Source organism: Dipodomys ordii, unplaced genomic scaffold, assembly GCF_000151885.1.
Source record: "Dipodomys ordii isolate 6190 unplaced genomic scaffold, Dord_2.0 Scaffold183, whole genome shotgun sequence".
Classification (NCBI taxonomy): domain Eukaryota; kingdom Metazoa; phylum Chordata; class Mammalia; order Rodentia; family Heteromyidae; genus Dipodomys; species Dipodomys ordii.
In genome coordinates this window covers 601936-617054 of record NW_012267399.1, presented here as the reverse complement: position 1 = coordinate 617054, position 15119 = coordinate 601936, and the positions used below count along the sequence as shown (strand labels likewise).

General features: G+C 49.6%; 1 protein-coding gene across 3 annotated transcripts in view; it reads right to left on the bottom strand.

Moving 5' to 3' along the window:
• Abcc8 (ATP-binding cassette, sub-family C (CFTR/MRP), member 8) overlaps positions 1-15085 on the bottom strand; it is a 73075-nt gene extending 57990 nt beyond the window's left edge. For 2 of the 3 annotated variants that reach the window (XM_013034125.1, XM_013034126.1), the window contains exons 1-6: positions 14896-15043; positions 12631-12772; positions 8289-8410; positions 4020-4186; positions 1909-2151; positions 898-1086 (exon numbers count right to left, since the gene is read on the bottom strand). In XM_013034125.1, coding sequence (XP_012889579.1) covers positions 898-1086; positions 1909-2151; positions 4020-4186; positions 8289-8410; positions 12631-12772; positions 14896-15043 — 1011 coding nt within the window. Of the gene's footprint in view, positions 1-897; positions 1087-1908; positions 2152-4019; positions 4187-8288; positions 8411-12630; positions 12773-14895 lie in introns of all 3 variants that reach the window. The other variant, XM_013034124.1, reaches the window with a different exon arrangement.
• Positions 15086-15119: the final 34 nt, after the last annotated feature.

The window sequence follows — 15119 nt, the reverse complement described above, 5'->3', positions numbered from 1 at the left end:
GTAAAATTTCCCTTTTGGGGCCATCTAAATCTAAGTAGCTACACAGAATAAGGGCCTTATGCCCCTATAGTGGGAGCTATTGGCCCAAGCAGGGAAAATCACCCCTAGAAATGGCTTTCTAACACTTTTAGGCAAATTATTTCAGATCACAGCATCTTTTGAGCTGGAAAGATATTATCTAGTCTAGTGGGTTTCAACTATCTTTAAGTCATGGAAGCTTCTATTAAGAAAAGCTTCTTTATTTAAAAAAATACATTTTGTATTATCTTTAAGTAGCTGTACAAAGGAGTTTCCATTCAACAATGCAGTTTAAGTATCCTGATTGATGTCAACCCTTTCATCATTAAGCTTTAATGGGAAGGAAAGTCTAGCATTTTTAGAAGACTAGCATAGCTATAAGTAGAAACTGGAGTCAGGAAAGAAGTCCTGCCCATGGAGGCTTCTGACTCTTTTGAGAGCCACCCTCCCAAATACCCCTGTAGAACCTCCAGAATGAGAGTATGCAGAGGTGAAGAAGGCTCTTCATGCGTCCTCTGAGACTATGATGAAGACAAGAACTAAAAATCACCACACCTAACCAATCACGGGGTCTCTGGGCCCTGGGTTGCCACACGTACTTTCTGCAACTTTCCCAGTGACTTCATAGCAGGAGTGGTCATGGCCATGACCGTGGAGAAAATTAGGCACCAGGAATCCCCTAGGGTACAAGCTTGCCTGTTGCCATTTCTGTTGACCAGATATAGAACAGCTTCCAGAGGACACGTTGCTAAGGCTTTTTGTGCATGTGTGGACAACCATCCTCCCCTCCCTGGGGCCATGGCTGACACACATCAACCTCTTTCACTCTCTCACAAGAGTACAAATCTCAAGAGTGCCCTTCCCTACCTTCCAGCCTACCTTGGGCTGGAAGACATGGTTCTCCTTCCCAAGATGATCCACAATCCCAAAGATGCACAGTGGTCCAGCAAAGCCCAGCAGGTCAGCCAAGATGCGGAAAGTACTGCTGAGGACTAGGCGTCTCCCAAAGGCGTGGCAGAGGGCCCGCCAGATGGCCCGAGCTCCCTGTGTGCTCTGTGTATCCTTCCGCTGCCCAGAGAGAACCATGGCCAGGTCAGAGTGGCTGAGGATTCATTCACAGCAGAGCCCAGCTCCCAGGAAGCCCCTGGCTCTTACCACCTGGGGAAACCCAGAGGGAGTTTTATCTACACACAGGTGAGCCCCAAGAAGAAGTTACAGAGCAATCAAAGGCATATTTGAGTGGACCCTGTCAACGTCAACATGGTACAGATGGGGAAACTGAGGCTAGAGGACTGATCAAGGCCCCAAGGATGTGTGATGAACAGAACACCATGCGTAGGGAGTGACATGAACCACACTCACCCATGACCACTGCCCTCTGTGCCTGCCTTAGTGGGGCTGGGCAGCAGCAGTGAAGGAGCACTGGACAGGAAGTCAGGAAATGGGCACTGACACCTGCTAGCTATGGGCCAGCTGTAGGCAGGTCTGGGGGTGGTTTCTCTTTTTCTGATATGGGACAATGTCTGCCTGGCCAAACTCACAGTGTTAGCCTAAGAATGGGATATCTCTACCCTCCTGTTTTTTGTTTTTTAATCTACTTTTATGTTCACTGAGACTCAGAGGGAAGAAGAGTGGGACTTATCAGCCCTATTTCCCCATCTGGATGAGGGACCTATGACCTGTGAGCAGTCCAACTGTGACCATTCTGTGAATCTTTAGTCCTGAACTTGTCCCTGGCTCAGTGTGTGACTTACGGCAAGCCTAGTCCTCTCATGAGGCCTCAGTTTCCCCACCTGCCTACCATGGGTTTGAACGGGAGCCCTCCGAGTCCCTGTCTATGACTCTACACTGTAGGTCAGAGAATGGGTGGAGTAGCCATGCCCCACTGACCGCCTGGGCATCAAAGGCCTCGCATAGCCGTCGGTAGTTGGTGAGGGCCCTCATGGCGATGGGCAGTTTCCCGATGGCTCGCAGATCAATGGGCTTTTTGTGGGCAGTCTTGATGAAGGCATTCATCCACCAGTAGGTACCCTTGGATAGCAGGTTCACGAAGGGCTGCAGGAAGCGCACCCCCAGGTCCTGCAGGTCCTCAGGGGGCTTCACCTCTCTGGGTGTCTTGAAGAATATGTATCTCTGTGGGGCACATGGATATGGTAAGGTTAACTCTTCACTACCCATCACCACCCCAGCAAGAATCTAGGATGTGATGTTCCACACTGGACCTCCACCAGATGCCGCCATGTCTTGTCTATAATTATTCTGAAAGACCCAGGGCATGGTCTCTTTGTAAGTATTCACTGGCTCTACTCTGAACCTCACAGGCTGGGCTGGATTGGGCTGAAGTTGAGTTGGGGAAGAACAAGCATCTCCTAGGTATTGTCTTCCTCACAGATCTAAGGACCTCACTGGGTTACTTACAGTGTTCCCAGTACTTGAAGCATGCAGATCTAGGTTTGAGTCCTGACTTCTCCACTTACTAGTAAGGAATGGTTGGACAAGATTCAGCTACTATGAGGGGCAATGGAAGGAGGGAATATAAGGGCCTTGTATCATATGGACCACCACTTAAAAACAGAAAAACCAGACAAATGTTATTTAAATGAGCATCTTACACTCATTGGAAGGTCCAAGTTAGCAAGCACTTCTACTCCATGGCTGACTGGAGGGTGAAGGAAGGGTTTATTCATTCACTGCAGGTAGATCACAACCTTTCTGACTAGGAATCTACAACACTAATGACAGCTTAAAATGCAGAGAAACTTTGATCCAGTAACTCTCTCATTGGGCTCTCTCTCCCACAGGACCAAGAGCAGCAATGCATACAGATAAAGGTTTGCTCAATGCACTAGCACTTCAGAAGGCAAGAAATTGGCAACAGGTTGGGAGGCATGGCTCAGTGGTATTGCACCAGCCTAGAAAGTTCAAGACCCTGAGTTCAAACCCCTGGTACCACCAAAAACTTGGCAACAAAACAAATGTCCATCTGTGATACTGAATACATTAAGGCTCATCTTCATGACAGGCTATTATGCAGTCCTTGAGACGCCTGGATGAGACATATTAGACTGCTATGAAGGAGTCATGGGAGATATTTACTGGGTGAGAAAAATATGTGGAAAATAGCATATACCCTCTTCCTGCAATCAGAACTTGAACTTGGTATCTCACTGGCTGGTGCTCTACCACCTGAGCCATGCTTCCAACCCTGCAGCATATATTTTTCTTATAAATTTTTATTTTTGTAAAATAAATATTGAGGGGAAAATCTTATGTATCTAGTATCAAGGGAAAAACCCTAAATAGATTATTCTTTTGTGGGATGCATATGAATAAGAACATAGCATGGGAAACAAAGTAGCTTAGTCTGTGCTACTTGAGCAGGTGAGGGCTGGGACAGAGGAAGGAGAAGGGTGGAGTCTGTCTGAGTTAAGAAGTGAAGGGGAAAGAGGAATACAAGAAAGATAACAAAACAAAGACAGGTGTGCACTCCATTACATATATGAATACGTTAAAGCACAAACAATGGGAGGGAAAAACTGGGAGAGATTAAGAGAAGGCGTGACATTGTCCAAAAAGAAATGTACTCTTTACTTGATTTATGTAATTATAACCCCCTTTTATATCGCCTTTATAATAACAATAAAAAGTTGTTTTTGAAAAAAGCACAGACACATCTTCCTGGCCCTAAACAAAATGAAGTGGGGAAAGCCAGCTCCTAAAGGTTTTATATCTATGAGCTTCAACCTCTGCTAAACATGCTGACCACCTTCTCTCCCTCTGGGAACCTGGAGTAGAGCCGCTGAGCCAGATGGAGTGACTTTTTAAGAAAACTTCATTTAGTGCCTCTCTGCTCCCTTTTCTGGGGTGGATAATGGCAGCTAGACTCTTCTGGGGCTTAGCTGTTGCAGCAGGTGGATACCCCACACCCAGGAACAGGATGAGGGTCAGACCCCATGCCCTTCTTGCCCACATCCAGGTCCATCCTCAGATGGTCTCCTTACCCTCACCCGGATGACATTGAGCTCCACCAGAAGCAGCATCCCGTACAGGACCACCAGCAGCCCTGTCAGGCAGAAGCGCAGCTGCGAGAAGCCAATGGCGTGGTCGTAGAACTTAACAAACTTGATGGTCTTGGTGATAAAGGCCAAGGTCCAGTAGATGAGCAGGGCTGTGGAAGAGAGACCCAAGAGCACAGAGGACGTGTGTGTGCGTGTGCATGTGCGTGTGTGTGTGTGTATGTGCAAGTGGGTAGGAGAAGAGAGAGAACCGGTGTGCTGGAGAGGTGTGTGTATGTATGCATGTGCCTATGCATGTGCATCCATGTCTGACAGGAGGCTGTGTACATGTGAATATACCAGAATGTGACCCTTTGAGATGAAGTGACATATTGTAACAGTCATTACAGGCATATCCAAAATGATCTCATAAATCAAACTAGTCAGACAAATCTCCCTTGAATAAGTAATAACAAGAAGAATAGGGCAATTATTTCTTGAAGTTAACCAAGTTATAGGCACCGCGCCAAGTAAGCACTTTAAACACATTCCCTCACTCCTTCCTACAACTTTGGGTGGGAAAGTTGCCATCCTGCTCAATTTGTCAGATAAATGAATTGAGGCTCAGAAAGATTGGGGCCATGAAGCCATTAAGTGGCAGAGCTGGACTAGCCTCGTGCCAGAGCTCATGCCTGCAAACCCCAGGCTGTAAGGACTTCCTAGTGTAACGTTCAAGCTCGGGATATCTCAGCCAATCTGGCCTTTCTTTCTATAGGTAAGGAAACTGAGGCCTCATAAGAAAGAGCGGGGGAGAGAAGAGGAGGTAACCTGTGCACATTCACAGCCAGCTCATGGCAAAGGAAGGAAGGAAGGGTGAGAGCCCACTATGAGTCTCACACGCATAGTCCCAAGCCCATGGTGATGTCCCCTAGGGGGCCTGGGGAGGTAGGGGGTACAGAAAAAGTGAGTCATCTTATAAGGCAGTGCCGTGGAGTGGTTAGAGGCGGGGTCCCTGCAGACAGAGACACCTGGGTTCACATCCTGTGACAAAATAGCGGTGTGATCTTGGATAAGTCATCTAGACCCTCAGTTTCCCCATCAATAAAATGGGGACCATTGACAGTGGTTGTAACTAGTATATAGAAAACATTTACCACAGTGAGCTTGGTGCAGTAGGTACTCTTTGGGCATCCGTTGTTGATATTTTTGTTATCTTCAAACCAGATTTCAAGCAGAGTAAGCATCAGAAGCTAGGGTGAACTGTCCTAAATTCCTGGCCCCCTTCCTCTAATTCACCAATCAGCCACTGTCAGCTTGGGACAATAAAACATAGCATTAACTAGTTCAGTCACCCTTGAGGGGATGCTTTGGCACTGGTGGCTCCTGACCTTACTCTGAGAGCCACATGGAGTAAAGCCAGCCTCAAGCCCCCTCCTGTAGGAAGGACTCATAGTGAGTGAAGGAGACTTACACCCTCTATCCCAGAGGGGTAAAATCATCTCTTGGGGATGATGGAGATCTGCTTGGCCTGACTGGCCTGGGAAGTAGACAACATTGGATTCTACCATATGGCCCAGGCTGAGTGTACCCAAAGGGGCTGGTGCCATTGTCTTAGGATCCCAGGTGAGGGCAGGAAGAGAGTGGGCAGAAGCCCTAGGGACATTTCTTCAGCTCCATCTGGGCTCCAGGTCACAGGAACATGCAACTGGAGGCCACTTGTGCCTCCTTGACTGTCCCCACCTGGAAATTCTTCTGGCCCTGGGTGAGTCTGCCCACTCACCTGGTAAAGGTGTCTAAGTGGTCTAAAGGGTAGTTGGTGTTTGTAGAATTTCAGTTTGGGGGGAATGAAAAAAGTTCTAGAGATGGATAGTGGGTGATAGTTCCAGTGTGAATATACTTAGTGCCAAGGAATTTATAAATGCTTAAGATGGTAACATTTATTATGTTACTATACATACAAACAAATACACACACATAAAAACAAAACAAATATACTGGCACCCACTAACCTCTCAGCATTTGAAGCAGGAAGATTACAAAGTTGAGACCAACATTTTTGAGACTCTCAAAAATAACAAAACAAACAAACACCCCCAAACAACTTCTTAGTACCACTGGGATAAAGACCAAGGCCTGTGGTGTGCCCTTAGAGGTCCTGAAGCAGCTTTAGCCTCCAAGGTCCAGCTCCTTTGTGCTCTCCACACTCCTTCCAGATTCCCTAATGCCCTTTGTTCCTCTTGCCTCAGGGCCTTGGCACCTCTTCCTGAAGTACTCAGCTCCCTTCTCTCCATTCCAGTTCCTACTCAGACATATCTTCCATGCAAAAGACATCTCGAGCTCATCTGAAGCCTGAGGATTATAGTTCTTTCATAAGACAACGTAAGCCACATTGTTAATCTTTCTGTGAAACTCCATCTATTCTCCCTACAGCTTACAGATACAGCCATTATGCACCTAAAGCCTTCTTACCCTTCTTGTAGAATTTCTGTCTCTGGAGACATGCTTGAAGTTTTTCCTGAAAGGGAAAGCCTTTGTCCTTGGAAAAGGACTAACCCATCCATGTCTGATGAAGGTTGTTCCCAGAGAACATTGTGTGTGTCTGAGTGTGTGCACACATGCACATGTGCACACACTATCATGCGCTGGAAAATGAGAAAAAGAACTAGCCAGATGCTCACAGGATGTTTCCAAGGGGTCTCCACTCAGCTAGGCCTTGGTAGCTAGTGAGGGACCCTCTAGATGAGGGTTGATCCAGAAACTGGAGCAGGGGGTCATCAACTGCTGCCCCAGCCTCTATGCATATCATCTGGGAGGGTTCTGAGATCAGGACACCACCTGGATATCACCTGGATAATCTTGATTCAGCTCAGATTCCACCGTCCATAGGAGGCCAGACCCATGACTAAATCAGCAATTATCTCCTGTCTTCTAACAACAACATGGCACGGCCATGACCTGAGCATGGAGTGTTCTAGACCCCAACATCCATCAGATATCCCGATTCCTCAAGGCCATGATCTAACCACCAGATACACACAGCTCAGCCTTCGGCATGTGGCCCACAGAAGCACATCTGATACACCTCTGACTGTAAGTTCAGGCTGAGACCCTGAGGCACATGGTCTCAGAAGCAGTCAGGAACCTGCATGGATGTCAGACTCCGGCTGCATCTTTTGACTAGTTGGGTACACTGTGAGAGGAACTTAGCCCGACTCCAGCTTTCTGCACAGTAGAGGGGAAACAATAATGAGATGTATGTGACAGGCTTGTAAGGATTTCATGAATCTGTCTTATGCTTGGGTCAGAGCCTGGCATGTCATCAGTGCTAAACGAGTGTTTGCTAGTGTTATTTTAAACCTCTCTGATTTCTGACCTTCCCCTCACCCCCATAACACAGGGGTACTAATGGTACCAACAGCACAGTCATGGGAACTAGTGAGGAAATGGAGGCCCAGCACTGAGCCTGGACCACAGTCTGTGCCCTATAAAGGCCAGAAGCCATCACTGTTTCCTCCCAGGACTCAGACACAGGGAGTGAGAAGCTGCAAGCAGGCGCTCCTTCCTGTGTTTAAGTGCTGGCAAGCCTGGTCCTGGGGCCATTTTCTACTCTCTCCAGGAGATCTCAGCCAGGCTCAAGTTTTAGACGCCATCTGTAAACTCACCATGATAGAAAGTGTATCTTCTGCCTTACATCTCCCCTGAATGTCCACCTCATTCATCTAACTGCTCACTTGACAGAAGAGTTGACCATCTCTCAACTTAAGCATGCTCCGAACACAAAGCTTGACCTGCACTCCAGTCCCAGCTCCTGCTCCTGAGCCATCTCAGATACCAGTACCACTGTTAGCCCAGCTGCTCAGGCCCATTGAAAAGAAGGAGTCTGCCTTGCTCTCTCCTGACCTCTCCTATTTCGTTCTTCCCTCTGCCCTTTGGGCTTTGCCCACACCAGCCTCTCTGCCAGGTCTGCTCCTATCAGAAGGCTTTTTTTGGTCACTGTTATCGGACAATGTCCCTGGCCACCCTGTATAGACTGCCACGTCTCTCCTCCCTCCCCTTTCCCTTGCTCAGCTTGATTTTCTTCACAGCATCACCATTCATTTGCTTACTTACTACGCCCTCCACCTGACTGTAAGCTCCACAAAGGCGGTGATCTTTTCTTTGCAGTTCTGATTCTGTGGCTCTTAGGAGCTTGTCTGGTATGTAAGTCCTCAGAAAACATTGAAGAGAATGAAAATGTCCCTGAGCCCCACCCCCGTCCCGCTCTCCTCGCCCTACCGATCAGCAGCTTGGGGAAGTTGGAGGTCTCGATGTTATGATAGTAGACCACAGAGGTAACAGCAGCCATGAACGCCATCCCAGCTGGCATGTACAGGTGGAGATGGCGAGATTCCGTCACGCTGAGATGGGGAGAGAAAGAGGATAGAGAGGATGTGGATTTGACCACTACAGCAGCCCAGGCCTCAAATCAGAACCACAGTGTACTTCATATACCCATACCTTAAACAAACCACTCACTAAGGGGCTCAGGAATCCAGAGAGTGAGGCTCAGGGCTTAGGGTTGAGGCTTTGACACTCATAGTCTTCTTTCCCAGGTACCATGAGGGTCAGCTATGGCAGCAGCTGCTGCGAAGCCAAGAATCACAATGCAGCTGGGCAACTGTCCCCAGAGCTCGGTGGGTGTGTAGGAAATGGAGGCCTGTGTGCCCCAGATCACTCAGTGACAACCCATTTAACAGAGTGGCCCAGGTCAGCACCGACACCCTCCCTTAGTGCTGTACTTGCAGCAACAACAAGAGTCAATATTTGTTGAGCATTTGCCCTGCGCTAGACACAGTTCTAAGTATGCGTACTCGGAGTCTTCTCATTTTATAGATGTAGAGAGGAGCCAAAGGTACACGCCTTATACCTCTATCAAGATGAACACAAAGAGAAGTTAGTGACAGCTCCTGCTCGCCCCACTTGAACTCTCCAAGGCCTCTGTGGTGGTTGGACTCTGCTCAGTGATACTCCCCTAAGGAATGAGAGCATCCTCCAGACCACAGGCTTTCTCCCTTAGCAGGGGGCTCCCTCCTGAACACAGTAAGACCCATGTAGCTCAGCCTGGTACCTGAGGCCCAACAGTGTGGTCTCCCACACTGCCTGTCCTGCTCTTTCTGCTCCAGTCACATTGGGACCCTTCTGTCCCCAGAGGGCCTGCTTTACCTTCCTGTTCAGTGCTGCCCTGGCTTGTGCAGCTCCTGGCAGCATGCCAAGGGCTCCAGCCTTGGAGGACCTGCCTCTAGCTATGATGCGGTCTAGGGAAGGGAAGCCGCAGATGAATAGAAATCTAAAGCAGAAGAAAGAAATGGGGATGATATCCTGGCACTGGATATCCACCATGCCTGTAATCCTAGCTACTCAAGAGGCTGAGATCTGAGGATCACGGTTCAAAGCCAGAAACGTCCATGAGACTCTTATCTCATGTTAACCACCAGAAAACCGGCAGTGTTGCTGCAGCTCAAGTGGGAGAGAACTCGCCTTGAGCTGAAGAGCTCAGGGACAGGGACTCCAAAGGCTCTCTCTGGTGGGATTCTGGTGCAGGTACAGAGGTGATGTGGGCTCTTCACAAAATAGCACATCCCCCTCACACTCCTGGAGAAAGGAACCACTAGAGTCTGCCCAGCACCAATGTTCTCAGCCCTGGGGAATGGAGGCTGATTGGTTGAAGCAGACACCCTTTGCAAGTGGTTGGTCTGGGGAGGTGGAGCATATAACCCAACCTTGGCCCAATGGGATACAAAAGAAAGGGTATAGAAGAGGATCCTTCCTGTAAGGAAGAGGCATGCCTCCTCAGCCTTTGCCCTTTTCTTCCAGAAGGGGAGCAGCCACTTTTTGATCATGAGGAAGATATGACTGACACACAGAGAAGAGGATAGAAAGATGAGAAGAGGCTGGATCCCTGGGGACATCACTGAGCCACCAAACCAACCAGAAAAGGCAACATCTAGCTCTCTTATTAAGTAAGTTTGTAAATATTGATTTTAAATGTTGAAAGGGGACTATGCTCAGCAAAAGTTCTTTCAACTACCAGAGGAGGTACAAAAGCAAGGAAAGAAAAAAAAATCATTTGTGAGAACCATGGGAATAACCAGCTTCCCCTCCCTCCTCTCTCTCTGCGCAGGGGTCTTCTTTTTTGGATGATATATACTACATTAGGGAATGTTTTCACAGACTTAATCCAGCATACAATGATTTGAGAAGAGTTTCCATATACATATTAATTTTCCTCATTAACCTATATTTCTAGAGCATCATGCACCAGAGAAACTGCTAAGGAGCACAGGAAGGCCAGTGGTTTTAAGATATGTGAATTGCTAAATGAGGCCTACCCTCAGTCAAACTTGAGGTGAAGTCTACCTTCACCACCCCTACATGTCCCCAGTCTGGATTAAACATAAGTGCTACAAGGCAGGGTCTTCTGTCTGCCTCTTTTCTATGCTCCTCATGCTTGCCTATCCTAGAGACTAAGTGACAAATGCCCAGCCCAAGAGCTGCCCTGTGCTCTGGGAAGGAGATGGCCATTTGCACTGTGCTGATTTGGGGCCCAGTCACAGAGCAGAGGCTGTTGATCACGAGTAGGAGGGAATACCTGGACTGATTCCTTCCAGGTCTCATATTCTGGACACAAATCATCTGTCCAGGGCCTTTCTACACTAGGCTTTAAACCCTGTCCATCTCTGATTTCATTCTCCATGAACCCTGAATCAGCTGGACAAGAGCTTTGATGCTGGTTTCACAGGTGGAGAAAGTGAGGCTCAGAAAGGCCAGGTGACTTGTGAAGTTTCACAGCTGGCACAAACTAATGCTAGCAGATGCCCAGGCTGTCCGAATCAGCCATCCCCTGTTTGGCCAATGAGTATTTGAGTATTTCTAGGTGTGGGGGGGTTATGCCTCTAGACCCTCTGGAGCATTTGTGCTGTTTTGGAAGGGGTGAGGATGGAACACAGACTGGGCATCTGCTACTTAGTCAACAGTGTGCACCCTCTGGTTGTCTTGCTGGTCATAGGAGACTTTACTCATCAGAAGTTCCTAGGCAAGCAGGCACTACAGAGATCACTGCTGATGCTCAGATGTAGGGATAATGGGGATTGGGAGAATAAAGGAGTAGAAGGATCCTGTTTCTCTGTGGCCAGATCCCAATCTAGACCATGCTGGCAGGAGCCAAGCCTGGCTACAATCTGATTCTAACTCAGAGAGGCTGGACCTCAGTCAAGTGCTCTTCTCTTGCCCCATCAGTCACCCAAGTAGCCACTGAGCGTTGCTAATTCGTCCATTCTGTCTCAGGGAGTTGGCAGTTCCCCTCCTGCCCCCTCCCCTGATGCTGACACTCATTTCCACCGCAATCATCTCTCACCTACATTACTACAGCCACCTCCCAAGGCTGTTTCCACTTTCAGCCTCTCTTGCCTCCAATTGCCCAGGACATCCACAGCCTCTCCCCTAAAATCACTGGGCTGATGACACCTCCCTTCTGTTCCCAACTGCTGGCTGAATCCAACCCAAACATGCAGTCTGGGATTCAGAGCCTCCCCAAGATGCCCCAGGCAAGTTTCCAAGCCTCAGCCTCCTTGGTTCCTCTACATTGTTCTAATGTTTCTGCCCACTCCCACCCTTGCCTGCCTTCTTCCCTCAGCGCCACCTGCCTTCTAAAGGCCTTCTCACCACGCCCACCTTTCCTCTGGGCATCCTATCACAGCTCATACTTGTCATTGCTGTTCTTTGATCCCCTCCTCTGGCACTCTTATTTCCCTTCTAAACTCTGCCTGTCAGAACCCTAGTCATCCGGGTTCCACTCCAGGACCTCTCCACCAGACAGCTTGCCCAATATAGCCTTCTCCTCTCTCCTCCCAGAAAAGTTGCTTGTAACATTTTATTTTGTCTTCTAGGATTCAATAAACGTTTATGGCACTTTCATGTGCCTTGAGCTGTGAGTACAAATATGATTAAGGCCTGGGATTTCTGGATGCACACAAGCCCTTTCTGATTAGGTCCAGAGACAGTTTTGCAAACAGATATAAAAACTTTGACATACTGTTTCATTTATGCTGTGGCAGAAGTTGTTAGGCCCAGAAGGTGAAGCCCAGAGAGAGAGGTGGGTGTGGGGAGAAAAGCTGTGGGAATAAGACTAGAGGTAGATAGGTTTGGACAATGGCCACTCAGGAACCCAGCAATGGCATCTTATAAAACAGCAGAAAAACCAAGGAAAGGTCTTAAGTAAGAATGGCTGACATGCTTAGTTGTTTCCACCAGCCTTCCGGAATTAACTCCAGCAACTTGTAGACAAGGCTTGGCATCTTTTACAGGACTTGGGAGCTGATAATAGGCTCTCATATTATTTACCTGGGACTTGGCCTGCAGGTCTGTGTTCTCTCCTCTGACATGGACTGACAGTAGGCCCTGTTTTTCCCATGTATCTAGTGCCTGGCACAAGAGAACTGGACACTCTCTATGTGGGACAAAGCATTGGATTTCATAGCAAATGATCCTGGCTTATGGGAGGCAGGTGAGCTGAAATCTCCTTGGTCTTTTCTAGTCTCCTGGAGCAATCCCACTCTCTCCTGAGTTCTCAGTCACTTACCCATCAGACAGGATGCCCTCTGCGATCTCACACACGAGGACAAAGAGCAGCATGAAGGTCAGGATCCAGCGTAGGTTGTGCCCTGGGAAATGTAGCCATGTACTATGGTGGATGTGCACCTTGGAGCTCTGACTGCCCCATCCTGAGAGGAGAGATGGTAAGAGGTAGGTAGTAAACCTGGTCCACTTGGAGAAAAGAACATGGACTATATGAGGGTGTGTGGGGACGGGGTTCACAACGAGGCTGAGGAAGGGGATGCCTGCTACATCTGCTACACAAGAATTAAACATCCAGCTGGGCACCCATGGCTCATGCCTGTAATCCTAGCTACTCAGGAGGCTGAGAGCTGAGGATCACGGTTCAAAGCCAGCCCGGGCAGAGTCTGTGAGACTCTTATCTCATATAAACCACTAGAAAACCAGAAATGGTGCTTTGGCTCAAGCGGTAGAGTATTCACCTTGAGTTGAAGAGCTGAGGGATAGTGCCCAAGCCTAGAGCTCAAGCCCCAAAACCAAAAAAAAAAAAAGAATTGAACATCCAAGCAGGAAGCCTGGACCTGTGCTGGCGGGTCCTATTCTGGTACCCCTTTTACATACTGACCTCTTGTGGGACTTATCACCAGATAGTTAAACCACATAACAATGAACAGAAGTGTGCAGTCCTTATTTCCATACACACAAGAGCATGTGTTGCACATTTTTTTGCATTTTGTCTAATCATTTTGTCAGTAACTAGCAACTTGCTCTTGCAGCAACTTCTTATTAATTTAACTTTGTGACCATTTTTCCTTCCTTTTCCAAAACTACATGGATTTTAAGATTTGTCATTTTTAATGCTTCTGTTATCTTTAGGTAGTTGTACAAAGAAGTCCCATTTAACAAAGCAGTTTATGAACACAAAGCATCTTGACCAGTGTTACCCCTTTCAACATTCTTGCCTGTCTCTCCCCTACTCACCCCTTCCCTCACCTAATTTTCTAGGATACACATTGAATTCTTGACTGCATTCTCCTCCCTCCCGCTCCCCTGTCTTTCTCCTCCCCCCCCCCTTCTCTGGGTTGGTTGATTAGTTTGGGGAGTACTGAGCCTGGCACTTGCTAGGTACTTTTGGTTTGGGGAGTACTGAGCCTGGCACATGCTAGGTACTCGAAGTACTGGACACTTCAATCAAGCCACGCCCCCAACGCTTATTTGCTTTAAGTAGGTTTCAGATAGGGTCGCGTGTTTTTTGTTTTTGTTTTTTGGCCTGGGCCAGCAGGTGATGGAGATTCTACTACCTATGCCTCCCACGGAGCTGGTGTTACAGTTACAAACCCGCTAAGCCTGGTTTATTTGTCGAGGTGGGGTAGCTTTAAATTTTTGCCAGGGCTGAGATTACTGCGGCCACTGCACAGGGCCCTACTTTTCTTAATTAAAGTGAACGAACCCAGGCTGGAACGCCAAAGGACCGCCAACATATGGGCAGAACTGACGGGTCTGGGAGATTCAAGGCCTTAGAGCGAGAGATGAAGGGGATCTGAGAGAAGGGGCCCCTGGCTCCGCCCGCGGCGCCCAACTTTGCAGCCCACGTTCAAGCCGGCAGGCTGGGCGCTGCGTTCTTTACGCAGCGCGGTTACGCAGCGCGGTGAGACAGAGCCGGAGAAGTTGCACTCCCCAGACATGCGGGGCCGGCGCGGGAATCCGAATCCCTAGCTCGCACCTCTCACCGGCCCCCCAGGACTGTCGGGAGGCCACGGATTCCTGTGAGGCTCAGCCCCGGGAAGGCACCGGGGCTCCCCGGCGCCTCCACCTCCACCTCGGGCTGCGGCAGACCAGCCGGCAGTGTGCCCCGGGGGAGGGGTGACCGGCTCCCCGCGCTGCGCCACCTAAGCTGCGGCCGGCCCCGCAACACCCCACCTCCCTAGCGCACGCGCAGAGACCTCCGCCGTGCCCTACTCTCCATCCCAACTCTGCACACCTGCGGTGCCCAAACTTGGGGATCCTTTGGGATGGGAGCATCGGCTGTGTTCGTCGCGGGGCTGGGGGGGAGGGGTAGGGCACCCTCTCCATCCTCCCCCCCCCTCCCAGAGTGGAGGAATGACTTGAGTGTGAGAATGCGAGGAGCAGAGGGCGTTGCCCGGGACAGGGGACCCCCCTCTCCCCGCAGGAGAGAGGCGCAGGACTGCTCCGGGACCCCGGCGCGCCGCCCCTCCCCCGGGCCTCCCTTCCCCTCCTCCCCGCCCGCCCGCCCTCCCTCCCCGGTCCTCCTCGGCGCGCGCGCGCTCACCGATGAACAGGATGGGAAAGGTGATGAAGAGCAGGAAGACGTGCGGCACCACGTTGAGCGCGTCCACGAAGCAGCCGTTGTTGAGCACGCCCTGGTCCACCCGGTAGGCGGCCGAGTGGTTCTCGCTGCCGCAGAAGGCCAAGGGCATGGCGGCGCGGGCTCCGGCTCCGGCTGGGCTCCGCGCGCCTTCCGCTCCACGGTCCCTCGCAGCTCCGCCACCCAGG